The sequence below is a fragment of the Euleptes europaea genome, chromosome 2, assembly GCF_029931775.1.
Source record: "Euleptes europaea isolate rEulEur1 chromosome 2, rEulEur1.hap1, whole genome shotgun sequence".
NCBI lineage: Eukaryota > Metazoa > Chordata > Lepidosauria > Squamata > Sphaerodactylidae > Euleptes > Euleptes europaea.
Window position 1 is genome coordinate 124,313,886 of NC_079313.1, and position 20,519 is coordinate 124,334,404.

The 20,519-nt window shown below is 46.5% G+C and overlaps 1 protein-coding gene across 1 annotated transcript in view; it reads right to left on the reverse strand.

Annotated features, from left to right (window-relative positions):
* BMP7 (bone morphogenetic protein 7) overlaps positions 1-17,644 on the reverse strand; it is a 98,165-nt gene extending 80,521 nt beyond the window's left edge. Inside the window, exon 1 of the mRNA XM_056844137.1 lies at positions 17,276-17,644. Coding sequence (XP_056700115.1) covers positions 17,276-17,537 — 262 coding nt within the window. The 5' untranslated portion in view covers positions 17,538-17,644. The remainder of the gene's footprint in view (positions 1-17,275) is intronic.
* Positions 17,645-20,519: the final 2,875 nt, after the last annotated feature.

The following is a 20,519-nucleotide window of genomic DNA, read 5'->3' on the forward strand; positions in this document are numbered from 1 at the left end:
CCACTCCCCTCTTAATGCCCTCCAAGCTGGCAGCCATCACCACATCCTGGGGCAGGGAGTTCCACAATTTAACTATGCATTGCGTGAAAAAATATTTCCTTTTATCTGTTTTGAATCTCTCGCTCTCTAGCTTTAGCAGATGACCCCGTGTTGTAGTATTATGGGAGAGGGAGAAAAACTTCTCCCTGTCCACTCTCTCCAAACCATGCATAATTTTAAAGACCTCTATCATGTCTCCCCTCAGTCGCCTTCCCTCCAAGCTAAACAGCCCTAAGCGTCCTAACCGCTCCCCATAGGACTGTTGCTCTAGTCCCTTAATCATTCTGGTTGCTCTTTTCTGCACCTTCTCAAGCTCTGCAATATCCTTTTTTAGGTGTGGTGACCAGAACTGTACACAGTATTCCAAGGGTGGTCTCACCATAGATTTGTACAAGGGCAGTATGATAGCAGCAGTTTTATTCTCTATTCCTCATCTAATTATGGCCAGCATGGAATTTGCCTTTTTTACAGCAGCCGCACACTGGGTTGACATCTTCATTGAGCTATCCACTACCACCCCAAGATCCCTTTCTTGGTCTGTCGCTGCCAGCACAGGTCCCATCAATGTATATGTGAAGTTGAGATTGTTTGCCCCAATATGCATCACTTTACACTTGCTCACATTGAATCTCATTTACCATTTTAATGCCCATTCTTCCAGTACGCAGAGATCCTTCTGGAGCTCTTCACAGTCCGATTTTGTTTTAACCACCCTAAATAATTTGGTGTCATCTGCAAACTTGGCAACTTCATGGTTAGCACTTGAATGGGAGACCACGAAGGAAGACTGGGGTTGCTATGCAGAGGAAGGCAAGGGCAAGCCTTCTCTGCTTGTTTCTTGCCTTGAAACGCCCATGTGGCCATGGCACTTAATTATATATGCCTCGTTTCTAGCCAATAGTCTCCTTCCAACACAGTAGTTCCAACCTGCACTTGAAATTTTCTGTAGAATGTTCTACAGAGGTCATTCTGCTCATCATCACATTGGCCAAGGTTTCCTACAGCTAAAAAACACAAGATAAGCCCCTCATGGCAGAGCACATCTCTTTACCCAAGACCCTACTCTGAAGTATGCTTTAAAAGGTAAAGGTAGTCCCCTGTGCAAGCACCAGGTCATTCCTGACCCATGGGGTGACATCACATCCCAACATTTCCTAGGCAGACTTTGTTTACGGGGTGGTTTGCCAGTGCCTTCCCCAGTCGTCTTCCCTTTACCCCCAGCAAGCTTGATGCTCATTTGGCCGACCTCGGAAGGATGGAAGGCTGAGTCAACCTCAAGCCAGCTACCTGAAACCAACTTCCGTCGGGATCGAGCTCAGGTCGTGAGCAGAGCTTGGACTGCAGTACTGCAGCTTGCCACTCTGTGCCACGGGGCTCCTGAAGTGCACTTAGCGTAGCAGTTAATCCAATGTGCATTTGGGATGGGTTACCTGAGCAAACACCAGGGTCTCAGGCAGCTGTCTTCCACATCACCTACTGCCTCGTCCGTTTAACTGGAGATGCAGGGGACCTTCTGCACGCCAAGCAGATGGTCCACCTCTGAGCCACGGCCCCTCTTTTTTGGCATGCCACCTGTGGTTCTTCTGAGCATCATGCCCCAACGTGGCACCTGCCCCATATTTCAGGAAGGGGGGCAGGGTCCTTGCCTGGTGGGACCTGTGGCTGGCAGGTGGCTCCCACCTTGAAATAGCTGCGGGAGGAACTGGTAAACTGTGAACCTCCCTGAGCTTCAGGCCTCATACCAGGGATGGAAGTAAGTGTGGCATTTTTGGTTGACAGAATTTGCAAATGCGGCTCTCCACGAGAAGAAAAGCAAGTACCACTGGCCTAATGAATGGATTATGCCCAGGCAGAATCTCTTGCCACCTTCTTCCTGGATATCCTATGAACAAATCCAATCAAATAGCCATCAAGAACAATTTGCAGTAACTAAAGAGTGACCAAGTCTAGTTAAATACGAGAGAGAGAAACAATTTGGAGGAAGAGTTGTCACATGGGCTTGGAGGAAATTGGCAGCTTTCTGCTTCTTCTTCTTTTTAAAGGAAGTGCCTATCCAAACCTTTGTGCTATTTTAACAACCCCCAAAGTGGCATAGAACAAAACAAGGATTAAAATAATAACAGACTGATTAGTCAAAACAGCAAGTCATCAGTAGCTAAAAAGAGAAACACTGTGGTGTATATAGTTAGAGCTTCAGACTAGGATCTGGGTTCAGATGTCCACTCACTCCTTTGCTATATTTATTTATTTATATTAAAAACAAAAGCAAAAATCTGACAGCAACCAAAGTGATAAGGCTTCAGCCTCACCTAATCAATTTCAGCAGAAAGACTACAACTAAGGTTGCTAACCTCCAGATAGGGCCTGGATATCTCCTGGAATTACAACTGCTCTCCAGATGATAGAGATCAGCTCCCCTACAGAAAATCATTTCTTTGGAGGTTGGGCTCTATGGAATTTCATCCTGAGGAGTTCCCTCCCCTCCCCAGGTCCCACCCTCCAAATCTCCAGGAATTTCCCAACGAAAAGCTGGCAATTCTAACTATGACCAGTCCATCAGCCTCTACAAGACAGATCCTCCTTCTATACCCACCTGCCAATGCAAAAGGGTATTATTAAGTTCAAGGGGGCAAGTGCGTACGTATTTTGTTTGGTTTTTTAAATCTCTGCTATGACATTTCAGGAAAAAAGCACTTCTCTCTCACACACATTCTCCCAAGACTTCAAGGAATTCAGAGGTTTTAAACACAATGGAATTAGGAATGCCTGCCACTACTGGATCAGCATTTGCCAACTGAGAAATGCAAGCTAGTGATTGAGAAAAGAAAATGCATTAATGCTTCCCTGTAACTAGAACTGTTAACTTTGGAAGGGGAAATTCAGGAGGAGAGAAATGTAGAACCATGATGCTGCATATGTCAGTGCTCACCCATGTGAGTCTCTGCATATAGAAAAGGAAATCTGAACCAGAACCCATCATGAGGCTAATGCTAAGATTGATGGAATGTTGCTCCCTTTCCCCCAGCAGTTAAGACTGAAACATTCTATGACATCACAGCAGTTCAGCCAATGATTATGAGGGAACTAGGAAGCTTGCAGGAGGCACATCTCCTATAACTTTGACTTTTAAACATCTTCAAATAACAGCATGCTATTTAGTATGTTGCAAACATTTCCAAACACCAGGGAATTTAGTAATGGTTCACAAAATGCTGATATTCAGGATTCTTCTTGGAACAATGGAAGGCTCTAATTAGCCTCCAATTATTATTGTAATCTTCACTCTGAAGTCTTTCCCTGGTGATTAAACTTCCCCACCCACCCCAATTAGGCTAAAACAAATCCCCAAAACAAAAAATACATAACAAAACCTACACTGAATAGCTCCTGAGTCTTCCCTTTTGGAACTATCTAGACATGACATCCAGCCTTGCAGCCAGTATTAAAGACAGACCAGAAATGTTACATCAAAGTAGAACTCCACTGAAGTTCTTCCAAAGTTAGGACATCTGTACAGTAGTCTGAATAATTATCACCTCCTGTTCTGGCACCTATGCACGTGTAGCCTTAGTAATGGGCACAGCAATTGCCTTTCAACCTTCTTCCTGCATTTTCTAACACAGGCACAACTTGAACAGTCTTTTAAAGTGAGTAAGTTTATAAAAGCTTCCAAGGAGCTCAGGGCACTGCACATGAGTCTCCCTTCCCTCATTTTGCCCTCACAACAACCCTGTGAGGTCTGACACTCTAATCACAACACAAAACTGCCAAGGAGCTAGAAAAAATTGGTTCCAGCATGATCAGAAGCTCCAATGTGCACACAGATCTGGACCCTAGGTATTGTATTTTCCTATGTGGCAAATGGCTATGCTCAGGTGAGACAATGGATATTCTGAACAGGTGTCTGGAGCTGGCAATTGGCTGGACAACAGCCAATAAAAGGAAACTCAATCCAAGCGTGGTTGGTGATAATAAAGCTAATCCGGGAGCGAGGAATCAGGTGTTCTGAATGGGCTTACCCTCCCCAGGAAACAGCCATTTCACAACTTAAGAGGTGGTATAAGATCTGGGCCTGCAGATGGATGCTCAGATATCACTCGTAGCTTTAAGTAGCTTCACTGGGTGCCACCCACTGTGGCCTTCCCTTGAAAGGCGAAATCCAGTCATGTTATCCATGCACTGATCGCATCCAGCTATTGCGACATGTGGTGCTGCCTTTGGAGACTATTCAGACTCTGGTTGGTGCCAAAGGCAAGAGAGCTGGCTTATAAAAATTGTAAGGATGCTTATTTCCAGTATTTAAAGATCAATTTGTTTCCAGGCACAGTTTAAAGCTCTCAATGGCCTGGGACCAGGGTACAAAGCTGCCCAACAGTTAAGATCTTAGATGTGCATCCCGGCTTTCTGAAATAATGATAGCGATAGGGGACGAGACAGGAACTTCTTAGCTGTGGCACCCTTTTCTTTGGCATTCCCTCTAGCTGTGTGCCTGACATCGAATTTGGTAAAGCACAGTTTTAACTGATATTGCATACTAGTTTATTGTGTGAACTTTTTCTTAATTCTGAGAGCACAGGACGAAAAATATTTCATATAAATTGAACCCTTCTCCCATCCTGTGTCGCACTGCAGTTTCTAGGGTCTGCCCACAGCAAAAATTCTTCATGATGTTAGTTATATATTGGGGCCACACATCATAGGCATTGGGGGGGGGGGTGTCTCCTAATGACACTTTCCTTCTATAAGTTTTAAAGCAAACATTTCTCAATTGCAACTTACTATCTTTTTTAATATGAGCAAACATCTGATAATGGATACGTGGAAAGAAGGCATTTAAAACAGAATATCTTTATAGGCCTATTAATGTTGTAGGAATGTTTATATCAATCTTCTTTTGCCTCAAGTCGTTGGGTGGCTTGCTTATAAATCTCAATATAAAACAACCCGATTTACACGCTTTTGAAAACAACCCAAGGAGCTTTACAAAAGAAGCGAAAGTGGAGAAAAGGGTGGGGGGGGGATGTGCTTATCCTGATGTATGGACCACATCACATGCTCTCGGACAGGCCTCCTCAGAGCCAAGATTTAATCTGCTTTGTTTCAAGCGGGAAAGACGCAAAAGATCAAATAAGTTCAAATCCAGGTCAGATATCCCCCCAAAATTCTTTTTAAAGTTTTTTTATACAAGCAGGAAAATGGAGGTTTCAGAAGTGTGCTTATGAAAGGGTTACTGCAAAACACAGCTGTACGCATACTCTTATATCTGAAGCGCTCCAAAGTGGGGGGCACAAGGGGGGGCAAGAAAGAAAGAAAAAACTTTGCGACATCTATATTAACCTTTGGCTGTACACCAAGGAAGGCCTGTAGCGAAATGGAATGCGATGCAGGCCCTTCCAAATTTTAACACAAGCCAGGTTACAGCTGCAAATCCCTGCCCCCCCCCCCCCCCGCCTCCGCTCCGCAAAGTAATCCCCACCGGAGAGGTTCTCCCCCACCCGCACCCCCTTTAAACTGTTATAAGAAAGAAGAGCCTAATACCCCACGGTGCTGAGAGTCGGTTATTAAAAAAAGGGCAAAGGGATGGTTTTGTTTTGGGGGTTTTTTTTATGCCGAACACTTGTCAGAAATAAAAAGGGGGGGAAGGTTTGGGAGGGAGGGGAAGCGCAACCAGATGGTATGAAGTAAACTGGAAAACTCAAACGGCTCCTCGATGTTTTCGTTTACGTGAACCGAAAGCCACTTCTGTGCGCTTTCCAAGAATGAGTAATTTTACTATTTTTCCCCTCCCTCCCCTTCGCTGTTTGTCAGGCATTTAACCGCAATTTTATAGCTGTCAATGAGGCAACTGAGCTTGACAGCGTTTTTCACTCTGGCTGGACCCCAGAGGAAAACTGAAAAAACCAGCCCCCCACCCCTGTCTTCCCAAAACATATTTTTAGCAAGGATCTCTACGCAGGTGGGAGGGCACCCTGACCCGGCTGTTCGTGGAAACTTTGTTAAATTTAAATCCACGTAGATTACTGGGGTTGGCAAGCTCCAGGTACTAGCTGGAGATCTCCTGCTATTACAACTGATCTCCAGGCGACCGAGATCAGTTCCCCTGGAGAAAACGGCCGCTTTGGCCACTGGACTCCATGGCATTGAAGTCCCTCCCCTCCCCAAACCCCGCCCTTCTCAGGCTCAGCCCTAAAAACCTTCTGCTGGTGGCAAAGAGGGACCTGGCAACCCTATAGATTACAGAGCTACTTTGGGGTTGGGGGAAGAAAGCATCCGTTTTACTCCTGTTGCTGTCCATACAAAACACATGTGCAAAACTCAAATTACAGCAATACATACTCGGAATGAAAGACAGCCAGATTCTCATGCTTTACCATCATTGGAAAGTTTTGCACCCCAACATTTTAGAATTTTTTAACATGTACAATTTTTTAACATTGCCTGAGCACTTTGCTTGACATGCAAATGCTAAACGACACACTCTCATACCCTTCTAAGTCCACTGAGGGAGGGAAGGCATAACCTGATCTTGGCAGCTCTCAAAAGCAAAGCAGGGTCAATACTCGGATGGGACACCACCAAGGAAGGCTCTGTAGAAGACAACAACAGCAAACCACCTCTGCTTCTCACTTGCCTTGAAAGCCTCTTGCTGGGATTGCCATAAAACTCGGTTGCGATTCGACAGCACCGATGTACATACATCCATTGAATCCAGTGGGTTTAGAAGGGTGCATCTCAGCTTAGGACTGCACTGAAATTCTCTTGGATGCTTTGGAGCATTCAGCAGTATCTGGATAGGGAGGTTTTCTTTAGTCACCATGGCTAATAGCCACCAATGGACCTGTCCTCCATGAACCCTAAACCCCTTTTAAAGCCATCTAAGTTCATGGCCTTCACTATATCCACAGGCAGTGAATTCCACTGTTCAATCCCACATTGAATGATATACAACTTCCATCTTGAATCTATCAGTCATCAGCTTCAGACAGCTGGGGAGAGGCCATGGCTCAGCAGTAGAGCATCTGCTTAGCATGCAGAAGGTCCCAGGTTCAATCCCCGGCATCTCCAGTTAAAGGGACGAGGCAAGTAGGTGATGTGAAAGACGTCAGACTGAGACTCTGGAGAGCCGCTGCCGGTCTGAGTAGACAATACTTACTTTGATGGACCAAGGGTCTGATTCAGTAGAAGGCAGCTTCATGTGTTCATGTGAACTATTGTACAGCCTGAGCTCAGGCATTCCCTAGGTCTTATTTATACTGTTTCCCATAAGATCACAGTAGAGGTCTGACTTGCATACAAGGCTTTACACTCCAATTCCATCTTTTCTATTCCCTGGACCACATGGCATTCCCTAACTCACCACACAAAGACTGTTCTGAACATACAAGAAAGGAAGCAAGTAACCAATAGGAAACGGACAAATACTTCAGGAGCCAACCAAAAACAAAGCAGTTACTTCAAGGGAGCAGAAACGAACCAAAGTTTGGCCAGCTTCATGCATGGAATTATTACCAAAAAAAAAACCAGCTTGTTTTCAGCATCTGGGATAGCAGACAATATCCCATGATACGTCTAAGAATGCATTGTGATGTTCACAAATCATTTACCTTTCAATTCAGTCCCCTAAAATGCAAACCAAATCCAGTTCCTGTTAAAAATCCCATCCAGATCTCCCCCACCCCAAAATCTGACCTTGTTTTTTCCCCTCTGTCCCACACCAAAAAAGAAAAGAAATTCCTAGCTGCCACCCCCACTCACTACCAGTCACTTTAAGCTCTCTTTCCTTCAACCTCCCAACCCGACTCTACACATGATGGGTTAAGATCCTTTCCCCAACCCTTGCTGTTTGTGACCGTGCCCACAGAGGAGAAGCAGGTGCCAACCAGTGCCTTTTCCAGGTGTGCCACCCCACCTTCGGAACGCCTGCCCCATTGGAGCTCACCAAGGGCCTGCCTTACTGCTTCAAGCAGAAGAGCGTGCCTTTTGAGCTTCCTCTTCATGCTATGCTGAAGAAACATACAAAGGGGGAACTTGCACATCTCTTACATATTTCGGAGCGCCACACACTCGTTCTTCCTCGCTTGTAGCTTCCTTGCAAGCTACAAAGCCCCCTCTGTCTTTTAATAAAAGGATTATTTGTTCAAAGTGCAAAATCTTTGCAATCTCCTCCCCCCATCCTTGGAAAACTCACCTACCAAGCATCTCCCTGGAAAAAAAATAACTAATTTTCTTGCTCCTAATGTATGGGGAAGGGAATGCACCTTCTAGGAAACTGATTGAAAGACAATTAATTCATAGCAACACAACGTGATATTTGAAGGGTGCATTTATTTCCGATTTTCTGTGCTTTGTTATCATGTCTTTTTTTAAAAAGCTGCAATACTCTTTATGACACTTCCTTTATTGCACTTGTTCCAGGTATGTAACAAAATCCTTACTGGGGAAACATGATGCCCACAAAGGTATCTCTTACATAAAACCAAGGCACAAACGCTTTCATATGGGCTGCGTTTTAAAAAGACGGTTGTGGAAAGCCTTCAGTTTAAAAAGGGTGGGGGAACAATAGATCTTCTAATTTTCCGCTGTCAATAGAAATGTATGTCCGAACGCAGGTGCTGGGCTGGGCTATATCCTCTGGTCGGCAACAAGTCTAATTCATTAAGGAGTCTCTAAACAAGCCAGCCTTTGTCCCGCGGAGATGAAAGACCTGCAGCCATAATGGGATGAAAGGTGTGCACAGGGATGAAGAAAGCCATTATGGATCGATGTCCTTTCTTAAACTTGTTCTGGCATGCACTGTTGACAGGGGAACAAAACCGTACAGACAAACTCTTCAGGAGTGTCTCGTTGCTGATGGTCTATGTTAAAATGACTGGGTCTTGCTTATCCTCTTATGAATAACTGCCCACGCTGACAGCAGGTAAATACAACAAGACCGATTTCTTGAAGAGCCCCATTTTCCCACCCTGCAGTGTAGCATCGGCCCAGTTTATATGACCATCCACGTCAGACAAACCCTTCAGAAGTGTCTTGTTATTGATAGTCTATGTTAAAATGACTGGATCTTGCCTATTCTCTTACAAATAACTGCTTGCGCTGACAGCAGGTAAATACGACAAGACCAAAGGCAGAAGCACGATTTCTTGAAGAGCCCCCTTTTCCCACCGTGCAGTGTAGCATCAGCCCAGTTTATATGACCATCCACGTCAAGTGGGAAGAGGTTTTTCCTGTGGGTAGTGGCAAGTGGCGGGGACTACGCTCTCCCATGAAAAGGGTTGCCAACCTCCAGGTACTTATTATACCAATAACTCACTCTACTGTAAATAGTAATGATGCAAATAAAACAGTAGTAGGCAAAATTAAATAAGGCAATAGATAGCAGGCAGCAAAACTATATTAATATTAAGCAATTTTGGCTGATGAAGCTACTTTTGTAGTGAAAACGCTGGAATACGTCCGGAGCCGCGTTACCATCTGCATTTCCGTTGCCTGAAGACACGTTGAAATTGACTAAAAAATGACTCTATGTCTTATATGAACTTTTTTGCACCCATTATCAGCAACCCTAGCTGATTTTTTTTCTTGACCTTGTTATTTCCTTGCTTTGTAACCCTTGTTGCTTAGCTTCCTTTGTACCTTTATTTTCTTTGTAATATAGTTACAGCCTCGGCTGTTTTGCTGCCTGCTATCTATTGCCTATTGCCTTATTTAATTTTGCCTACTACTGTTTCATTTGCATCAACCTCCAGGTACTAGATGGAGATCTCCTGCTAGTACAAACTGATCTCTAGCTGATAGAGATCAGTTCACCTGGACAAAAATAGATGCTTTGGTGATTGGACTCTATAGCATTGAAGTCTCTCCCCAAACCCCGCCCTCCTCAGGCTCCATCCCAAAAAACTCCCGCCAATGGCAAAGAGGGGCCTGGCAACTCTACCCATTAAACAAAGGGTCAGATCCTGCAGAACATTTCTGATAACAGAAAGGGGAGCAATTTTTTATCAGTTCCTGCCCACCTCCAATGTTGTTCCTGGGGATTCCCAGTCCACCAGGAGCTGCCTTTCAGAGATCATTTGCGGCAGCAGGTAAGGGGAGGGGAGGAAGCCCCATTCCACTGGTGGAAATCCATTCTATCAGCAGAAGTATACCATGGGATCCAAGCCAAAGGTCTCTGCTTCTCAAAAAGTAGCACATCAGGAAAAAGTGTTCAGCCTAGTGTTTGCCCAGACACACCATTTTTATGGTCATGGCTGTTTTATTTCCAAGGGGGAGCATGTCCATAACCCCATTCCTGCACCCTGAAGTAGCTTAACGCAGGAAAACCTTTTCTTTCCAATTCAACTGACTGTATAAAGTAGCTGTCCTTGGCTCCATCATCAACTGAAAGGGAGACTGCAGCCAAGAAATCAGAAGGAGATTGAGACCGGGAAGGGCAGCCATGAAGGAGCTAGAAAAGATCCTTAAGTGTAAGGATGTGTCACTGACCACCAAGATTAGGTTAATTCATGCCATAGTATTCCCTATTACTATGTATGGATGTAAAAGCTGGACAATGAAGAAAGCTGATAGGAAGAAAGTAGATTCATTTGAAATGTGGTGTTAGAGGAGAGTGTTACAGATACCCTGGACTGCTAAAAAAACAAAACAGTGGGTTATAGATCAACTCAAGCCTGAACTGACCCTAGAAGCTAAAAGGACTAAACTGAGGCTGTTGTACTTTGATCACATTATGAGAAGACAAGACTCACTGGGAAAGACAATCATGCTAGGAAAAGTTGAGGGCAGCAGGAAAAGAGGAAGAACCAACAAGAGATGGATTGGTTCTATAAAGGGAGCCACAGCCCTCAATTTGCAAGATCTGAGCAAGGCTGTCAAAGTTAGGACATTTGAGGACATTGATTTATAGGGGTACCATGAGTCGGAAGCAACTTGACGGCACTTAACACACACGTAAAGTATGTGCGTGTGTGTGGGGGGAATAATGATCTTAACCCTTCCACCAGCATACTTTAGAAACTTAGGCGATTGACCACACACAAAAAATCCTTATCACATAATTTCACCATAAAACCTCATGTCATCCTTCGGGTTATGATGTTTGAGATATTACTGAAGCTGGCAAACAGCATCTAAGGTAACAAAAGTGGTTTATAATCTGGCATCTCACAATTTTACCACAGAACACTCATCCCTTTCGGTTAAGTACCCAAGCTCACAGATGTGGAATCTGAGACTCTTTATGGAAACTCAGTTAGCTTTTGAACAAAGGAGGATTACATGCTAGAATGACCCTGCAAGGCTTTTCACAATGGGGAGGCTGCCGAAAACACCACACGGGGTTGGCTCACCTCTGGCCATTGGTGGTGCCGGAGGTGATACGTGTCACTTCCTGGATCCCAACCACTGCTAAATGAATCTGACCCAAGCCTCTGTGACAATGAACCGAGTCAGTAGTGCCACAGAAGGCTGCAAAATACCTTAAATTAGAGGTTCCCAAACTGTGTTCCAAGGAGCACTTGGTGCTCCGCGAAACATCTCCTAGTGCTCCATGAAGAGATTGGAAAGAAAAATACTACATCATTCAGTTTAGGATCTAGGTGCTAGGTGAAAATTACTGCTCGGTGACAAATTTCTCTCCTGAAAAGTGCTCCATGGCTCAAAAGGTTTGGGAAACTCTCCCATAAATCATCCCTGGTCCAGACCGGTGATGTGGGTTTTCTGGAAAAAATTGAATCAGAGATTTTTCCAGAAAATATAAATAATTTAAATAATGTTAGCCACAAGAGCCAGAGTGGTATATTGGATACTGTGGTGAACTAGGATCCTGGGAGACCCGGGTTTGAATCCCCACTTCAACCATGGAAGCTTGCCAGGCAGCCTTGGGCCTATCACAAACTCTTAGCCTGGCCTATCTCACAGGATTGTTGCGAAAAAGCTGAGGAGGGGGTCTCAACTGGGGAGAAAAGTAGGGTATCAATAGATGCAAATGCATGCAAAATTTAGATAATGCTAGGAAAAGGTGACAAGTGCCCTACAAACAAGGCGGGGCCGTTTATCAGCCCAGGAATTTATCCCTGCTTCACAACCCACATCTAACATGAACAATGAAGAAGAGAAAGATTTATTTCTCTTTTCTGGGATCTTTCCAGTAAAGTCAATATTTATTTGAATATGTGATAGAACCTGTGAGAGTTTTATCTTTTACTTTACATAATCCCAGGCAGTTAAACAGCGAAATTTAGTTTAGTGACTTTGGTTACTGGATCTGTTAAGATCAGTAGCCCTGTGGAGAAATAAACTCAGTTCCTCACAGGACTGTTAAACAAAACTCAGATTTACTTGCTTTCATATGCGGCACGACAACTCAGGCAAGTTCAGAAATGCTGACCATATTTACACACTTTGGGTAGAAAAAAATTTCTATGGGGAAAAATTGCATTGAAAACATTTCCTGAACCTCCCCCCCCCCAAAAAAAAAACAGTGGAAGAGATCCTGAGATTTCTTAAGAACTCCAATTATTGCTTCTTCTGCTATTTAACTATTTAGTCAAATGTATGGGGTACTTGAGATGCAGAAGGCAAGGTCATAAATCGTTAACATCATATGGCTGGCACACCGGTCAACCACACTCACGAAAGGTCCTATTGAAATAAACGCAGTAAGCCTTTAAGGGGCCTCCTGGACTCTTGTTTTATTTTACTAGCGCAGTCTAACGCAGCTACTCCCTTTGCATACGCCCATCAACCAGCCACCTGTTTATCTGATGGCAGTCAAATTTTCCATGATGACAAAGAATAGGGTGCAACTTACCTTTTTGATGTGATTAAGGGTTCATGTGTTTAGCCAGGCCAGGTTGGACAGCTACTTTCCCCCTCGCTAGCCAACAATTCGGGACAGACATAGCAACATAGCAAAACTTATCCTACTGGCCACCTGCTATAACAACTAGTTAAGAAGACAAAGAAGAGTTGGTTTTTGTATGCTGACTTTCTCTACCACTTAAGGGAGACTCAAACCGGCTTACAATCACCTTCCCTTCCCACAACAGACACCCTGTGAGGTAGGTGGGGCTGAGAGAGCTCTAAGAGAACTGTGACTTGCCCAAGGTCACCCAGCTGGCTTCGTGTGGAGGAGTGGGGAAACAAATCCAGTTCATCGGATTAGCCTCCGCCACTCATGTGGAGGAGTGGGAAATCGAACCGGGTTCTCCAGATCAGACTCCACCACTCCAAACTACCGCTCTTAACCACTACACCACGCTGGCGCGCTGGCGTACAATTATTGAGTTAATTACACTATTTCACAACAGTGTAATAATTTGTTTGGTAATTAGCGCACACATCCAACCAACCGATGATTCACGTTCCTTGTTTTTTTCTTTCTTTCTGGGGTTCTAATCAAGTTTGTGTTTAAAAGGAAAAAAAACCACTTGAGCCAGCGTGGTATAGTGGTTACAGCATTGTGGCAAGAGTCAGGTTGAAATCTCTGCTCTATACCTTTATTATTTATCTAAATGTATATCCCGCCTTTCACTTGGGACCCCAAAGCGACAGAGTGAAATAGTCTTAATTCTGACTCAGGGCTCACCCTGGGATTCTGGGTTTAGTGAGTCCCAAACACTGCATTAACAGGTCCAAACAACAAAAGTCTGTCCTAGTCCAACTCAGCAACACATGACCTCTTTTTAAGACTCTCATGCCCCCCACAACCTGTGTTTCCTCCCTGCTTTGAAAACTCTTCCAGATTAACATCTTAACCAGCCATTAAGGCAATGACCACGTCCGCAGGAGATAGAATCCATTGCACCACAAGGGCCAGCCCTGGCTATTGTTTGTACCACTTCACGTTTGAAGCATCTTGTCTGTTCTGAGCTCCTTCCGCCTTGTTTAGACAAAGCTGCTGGCTGGGTGGGATTGCGACAATTTGAATCCCTCTGTTCTAAACTCATGTTCAGATTTGGTCTGGGTCCACAGACATCCAATCTGTACATGTGGTGGTTTCACAGGCGCCACGTGAGGCAGGCTAAAAACAGACACCGAAAAACTGGTACCTATAATTACATATTTTAAATAGAATGCCTGCCTCGGACAATGCCGTAGTCAAATCCAGCCACCCGTCACAAGAAAAAAGAAAAAGAGGAACCGCCATTGGACGTTGGGTGTCCCATTAAAAAGGCTCAGCCAACCGCAATGGGGAGAAGTGACAACTTTCCCCTCTATTTGCATAAACCCATCCACATGTGCTCGCCAAGGAAATGCAGACTGGCAAGCCAAGCCTCAGCTCATTAGACTGAACAAATGAGGATTGGCTCAGAAAACCCTACGTGGGTCATTAAGAGCACACTCGACAACCTACTTATTGTGGAGGCCTTCCAAATGATCTGAATAGGACCCCTCTGGAGTAAACGGACTGGGGACTTTTTGGCTTGAAACACACTAAGAAACCCACCAGCCAAACCTAAACAGAAGCATCTGCCTGTCATGGTTTTTCTTTTCTACTGGAACCTATTCTTTTGCAAGCAGCTGGAGCAAAACTACATTATTCACAGGACTTCCAAAGCCTCTTTATTTGATCAGTGCCATAGTGTGGCCTATTGCGATGCTCAGACCCAGGTATGAACTAGCTTAATCTTTATTCATTTTACTTCATTTATTCCCCACATTTCCCCCAATGGGGACCCGAAGGGGCTTGCAACGTTCTCTCTTTCTCCATTTTATTCTCACAACAACCCTGTGAGGTAGATTAATCCGAGTGGGTGCAACTGGCCCAAGGTCACCCAGAAAGCTTCCATGGCACATTGGGGCCTCAAACCTAGGATCTTCCAGATCCTATTCTGAGGCTCTGACCATTATACCACATTGGCTCTTTTCACAAAAGGCACAATATAGTGTGATGTAATGGTTAGTGGGTTGAACCATGATCTGGGAGACCCAGGTTCAAATCCCCACTCTTTCATGGACTCTTGCTGGCTGAACTTGAGTCTCAGCTTCTCTCTCTTTCACCTACCTCACAGGGTTGCTGTTGTGTAGATAAAACAGCAGGGTGAAGAATGATGTGGTAAGCCATATTGGGGAGAAAGGCAGGGTCCAAATATCAACATAAACAAATACAGAAGTTCTAAAGATGCACGTTGAATATTCATGTTCAGAGGGCAGCAACAGGGAGATGGATTAGGACAGGAAGCAACTCCTTGTAAATAACCCCCCCAAAAAAAACCCACATCCGCAAGTTCCCGTGCATGTATATGCTAATTACGCCCTAATTAATTTGCGATAAATAGCATCTCGAAGTTGCCCACTGCAGTTACAGAAGAGAACCTTTATTCTCCAAACTTCTTAAAAGTAGAGAGGTTCTCTCCCATTGTACCTGAACCATTCTTTAGTTCATTATCATTATCAACATTTCTCCCTTTTTTCTACACACGTAAGCAGGGGAATTTTCACAATCTTCCATTAGTCACGGGAGTCTTAATACTGGAGTCTCATTTAATCAAGGAAAGCCTCACACCCTCGGTGACACCAATTCTGTGGTGTTCCTTAAACTCTGAAGAGTTTTGTTTTTTAATTTAAAAGAAGATCTCACCATTACCCACCTCAACATTATATCTGGGAACAAATTCCCAGCTCAAGTGCTTTGCTGGGCAATTTAAGGGGCCCATGGCAGATTTATTTACCTCTAACCCCAGTTGCGCATACAATAAGCAGGGCAAGAATGGAATTCTTCCCCCTTTTTTTAATCCACAGCCATCGGAGAAATTCAGACTGTAGTCCTTGTTCATTATAGCAAGTATGGAGCCCAGCGGATCTCAGCCATTGCCAAGTAATTAATCTGGCATTAGAAGGTTTTGAATGGGCCACGCTCTGTCATTTGGCCTGACCTTATGCAAGCCTACTCAGAAGCAAGTCCTAACTGAACTCAGGAGGTTCAAGTGTGCATAGGAATGCGAACTTAAAGCAACTGCATTAAGGTCTTCCTTCAGAGTTCTATCGATAGTTTAGGAATGGAGAGAACAAAAGGCCTGTCCACATGTTTCAGTGAACACCCCTACATCCCGCCTGTATGCGCATACATGCGCGTTTGTAAGGAAGAGCCAACATGATTTCCGTTTATGAATGAAACCAGGGAGCAGTACCCCATGGATCTGTATCACGTGTTCAGCTGAATATGAGTTGAACGTCAGAATTACTCTGCACACGTACAAAGAATAATCAAGTGTACACTGTACATGGATCATACATGCGTTCATTGTAACTTGGGAACAGGGTTAAAAAGTCCATGGCCCTTGAAACACATCCCAGGTGTCTATCCTAGAAACACCTGCTCCTGAGGGAAGGGGCATACTCAAAGGAAGCTGAACACAGATTGGTTACCCATTACAACCAGTGGTGTTCAAACTATGGTGTGGCTATATCTGTGGGGGGGGGGAGAGAGAAGCATACGCACTTGCCATAGCGCACTAGCCAAGGCACACGGTTGCACTGAATGCGTTCCCTCATTCCTTCGAAGCAGCGACTGTCCCCCAGAGTTCTCCATCCTTCCTATGGTTGATGGTCCTATTGGCATTTCCCTGAGCACCCTTTTAGAAAAGGTTCGAAACCTCTCCACCGATTTCGGTGCTGGGTTGGGGGAGGAACCCCACCAAGGGCACTCGGAGCTCTTTTGGGGAGGGGGACGAAAAGGAGACAGGCAGAGGCCCCGATCCACAGTTGGTTGCACACCAGCAAGTGCCAGAACTCAAGGCCTCCCCTGCTCTCCAGATGTCCTGTACAATGTTGCCGGAGCGTAGAAAAAATCTGGCGGGGGGGGGGGGGGCGCACAGGGCTCCAGGCATCCCAGCCATGCTGCATTAACCCTTTCCTTTCTTCACCCCCTCTGTCCTCTCACCCATTCACAGAATCATAGAGTTTTATCTTATGTATCTTTTTAATATTTTAACATTCCATGAGGTTGTAAATTTTGGTTTTATCCGATGCATGTTGCGCTCAAGATCTTTGGTCAGAGGAGCTTGAAACAAAAGAAAAGGAATCCTAGAGTTGGAAGGGATCCCCGGGGTCATCTAGTCCAACCCCCTGCACAGTGCAGGAGGTTCACCGCTGCCTTCCCCCTCCCTCCACACCCCCAGCGACCCCCACTCCGCGCAAGCGACCCCAAGCGCTCCCACGGTGCCTCAAGCGCCGTTTCTCGGGGGCCACCTGCCGACCCCACCGCCCCCGTCGCTGCCGTCGGGGGAGGACTCACCCAGGTTGACGAAGCTCATGACCATGTCGGCCTCGGTGAGGAAGTTGCTGTCCTGCAGGCTGGCCAGGGGCGGGCCCTGGGTGCTGAAGAGGGGCTTGTAGGGGTAGGAGAAGCCCTCGACGGCGTCCCCCCCGCCGTCCTCCTCCCCGGACATGGCGTTGTAGAGGTCCAGCATGAACATGGGCGCCGAGTTGTGCTTGCCGTTGAGGTGGGGCCGGGGCCGGTGGGGCAAGCCCAGGATGGAGAGGATCTCCCGCTGCATCTCCCGCCGCTCCTGGCTGCGCAGCCGCTTGTGGAGGAAGCTGGAGCGCACCTCGTGCTCCAGGGCGAAGTCCGCCCGCGCGCCCCGCAGCTCCAGCGCCCACGCCAGCAGCCCCAGGGCGGCCAGCAGGCGCCGGACCCAGCCCGCCGCAGCCCCCATCTCCGGCCCCGGCCGGCCCGGGCCGCTCAGCCGCTCCGGGGATCCCGCGGCGAGAGCAGGGCCGAGGGGCTGACCATCCAAGGCGAGCCGGGCGCGGCTCAAGCGGCGGCCGGAGAGCCGCGCTGGGGAGGCGGGCAGCGCGGCGCGCTCATCACCGCCCGGCCGCGGGGAGGGCGCCAGGGGAGCGGCCGGCTCACCATGGGGGGAGAAGCGGCTCCAGCCCCTGCCCCGGCCCCTGCCTCGCCTCTCCACGCCGCTCCCAGCCAACCGGCCGCGCTTGGGCTCGCCGGGCTCCTCGCGCTCCAGCCCGTGCGCTCCTCTCCACGCGTCCGGGCTGTTTGCACGGCGGCTCTGGCGGAGAGGCGCAAGCGGCGGCAGCCAGACAGCCAGCCAGCCAGCCAGCTGCGGGAGGCTGGACGGCCCAGGGGGCGGGGCCCGGCCCCCGCTGGCCCTCCCCAAACCTCCGCCGAAGATAGTTCGCAGCGGGTCGCCGTGTTGGTCTGCCTGCTGCGGTGGTAGAAAAGGGCAAGGGTCCAGGAGCCCCTTCCGGACGAACACGAATGTTTTCTGGCAGGGGATGAGCTTTCGGGAGCCGCAGCTCGCTTCGAAGAAGGGCAAGAGTCCAGGAGCCCCTTAAAGACTAAGAAAGGCAGAAGGGCAAGAGTCCAGGAGCCCCTTAAAGACTAAGAAAGGCAGAAGGGCAAGAGTCCAGGAGCCCCTTAAAGACTAAGAAAGGCAGAAGGGCAAGAGTCCAGGAGCACCTTAAAGACTAAGAAAGGCAGAAGGGCAAGAGCCCAGGAGCCCCTTAAAGACTAAGAAAGGCAGAAGGGCAAGAGTCCAGGAGCACCTTAAAGACTAAGAAAGGCAGAAGGGCAAGAGTCCAGGAGCACCTTAAAGACTAAGAAAGGCAGAAGGGCAAGAGTCCAGGAGCACCTTAAAGACTAAGAAAGGCAGAAGGGCAAGAGTCCAGGAGCACCTTAAAGACTAAGAAAGGCAGAAGGGCAAGAGTCCAGGAGCACCTTAAAGACTGACAAAAATATTTTCTGTAGTAGAAAAGGGCAAGGGTCCAGGAGCCCCTTCAAGACGAACAAAAAAAAAATTTATGGCAGGGGATGAGCTTTCTTGAGCCACAGCTCACTTCGAAGAAGGGCAAGAATCCAGTAGCACCTTAAACACTAGGAAAGGCAGAAGGGCAAGAGTCCAGGAGCCCCTTAAACACTAAGAAAGGCAGAAGGGCAAGAGTCCAGTAGCACCTTAAAGACTAACAAAAATATTTTCTGGTAGAGGATGAGCTTTCTTGAGCCACAGCTCACTTCGAAGAAGAGCAAGAGTCCAGTACACCTTAAAGACTACGAAAGGCAGAAGGGCAAGAGTCCAGGAGCACCTTAAAGACTAAGAAAGGCAGAAGGGCAAGAGTCCAGGAGCACCTTATAGACCAGTGCTTCCCAACCTTTTTTTGACCAGGGACCACTAGGACTTTTTTGTTCGGTGCAGGGACCCCAAGGTTCAAAATAAAAATTCAGGGAGTTTGAAAATAAACTTTAATCATAACTTAGTTAAACATTAAGCTTAGAATAATATTTGAATATATATTTTTATAACAGAGAACTTTTAATTGAAAATATTAATTTATTATGGGTTTATAACTTTGTTTCGCAGACCTTAATTTAGTTCTCGCAGACCCCTGGGGGTCCATGGACCCCTGGTTGGGAACCAGTGTTATAGACTAACAAAAATATTTTCTGGCAGGGGATGAGCTTTCGTGAGCCACAGCTCACTTCGAAGAAGGGCAAGAGTCCAATAGCACCTTAAAGACTAAGAAAGGCAGAAGGGCAAGAGTCCAGTAGCACCTTAAAGACGAACAAAAATATTTTCTCCCCTACCAGAAAATATTTTTGTTCGTCTTTAAGGTGCTACTGGACTCTTGGCCTTTTCTACTCCGCCGAAGAGACTGGGTTGGCTCCACTGACCGGCTTGCTGGGTTGCTCGCTCGCCCGCCGGCCGGGGCTGGGAGGGGACCAGGGCCGGCGGCGGACTGGCCAGGGGGTCAGCTTGCCCGATGGCAAGTGGACCCCCTTCAACGTCAGACAATATATTTAAAATGTTAAGGCCCTTTTGTGCGTGTGTAAAGTGCGGTCAAGTCGCAGCCGACTTATGGCGACCCCTTATGGGGTTTTCAAGGCGAGAGACTCACAGAGGTGGTTTTGCCAGTGCCTTCCTCTGCACAGCAACCCTGGTATTCCTTGGTGGTCTCCCATCCAAATACTAGCTTCTGAGATCTGACGAGATCAGGCTAGCCTGGGCCATCCAGGTCAGGGCAAGGACCTTTTAGTAGCTTGGAAATATAATAGATTTATTTAACATTATTTAAAATTTAAAAAATAATAATTTAAAAAGCCAATTATAACTGGCCAGGGTGTCAGCTTACCTAATGAGAAGTGAGTAGGGTTGCCAGGTCCCTCTTTGCCACTGGTGGGAGGTTTTGGGGACGGAGGCTGAGGAGGGCGGGGTTTGGGGAGGGAATTCAATGCCATCGAGTCCAATGGCCAAAGCGGCCATTTTCTCCAGGGGAACAGATCTCTGTTGGCTGGAGATCAGTTGTAACAGCAGGAGGTCTCCAGCTAGTACCTGGAGGTTGGCAACCCTACTGATGAAGTGGGTCCCCTTAAACAGAGGATATGTTCAAAATGCTAATGACCTTTCAGTAGCCTGAAAATATAATAGATTTATTTCAAAATTGTTTATTTTTTTAAATTAAAAATTAAATTACAACCATCTGTATTAGGGTTGCCAACCTCCAGGTACTAGCTGGAGATCTCCTGC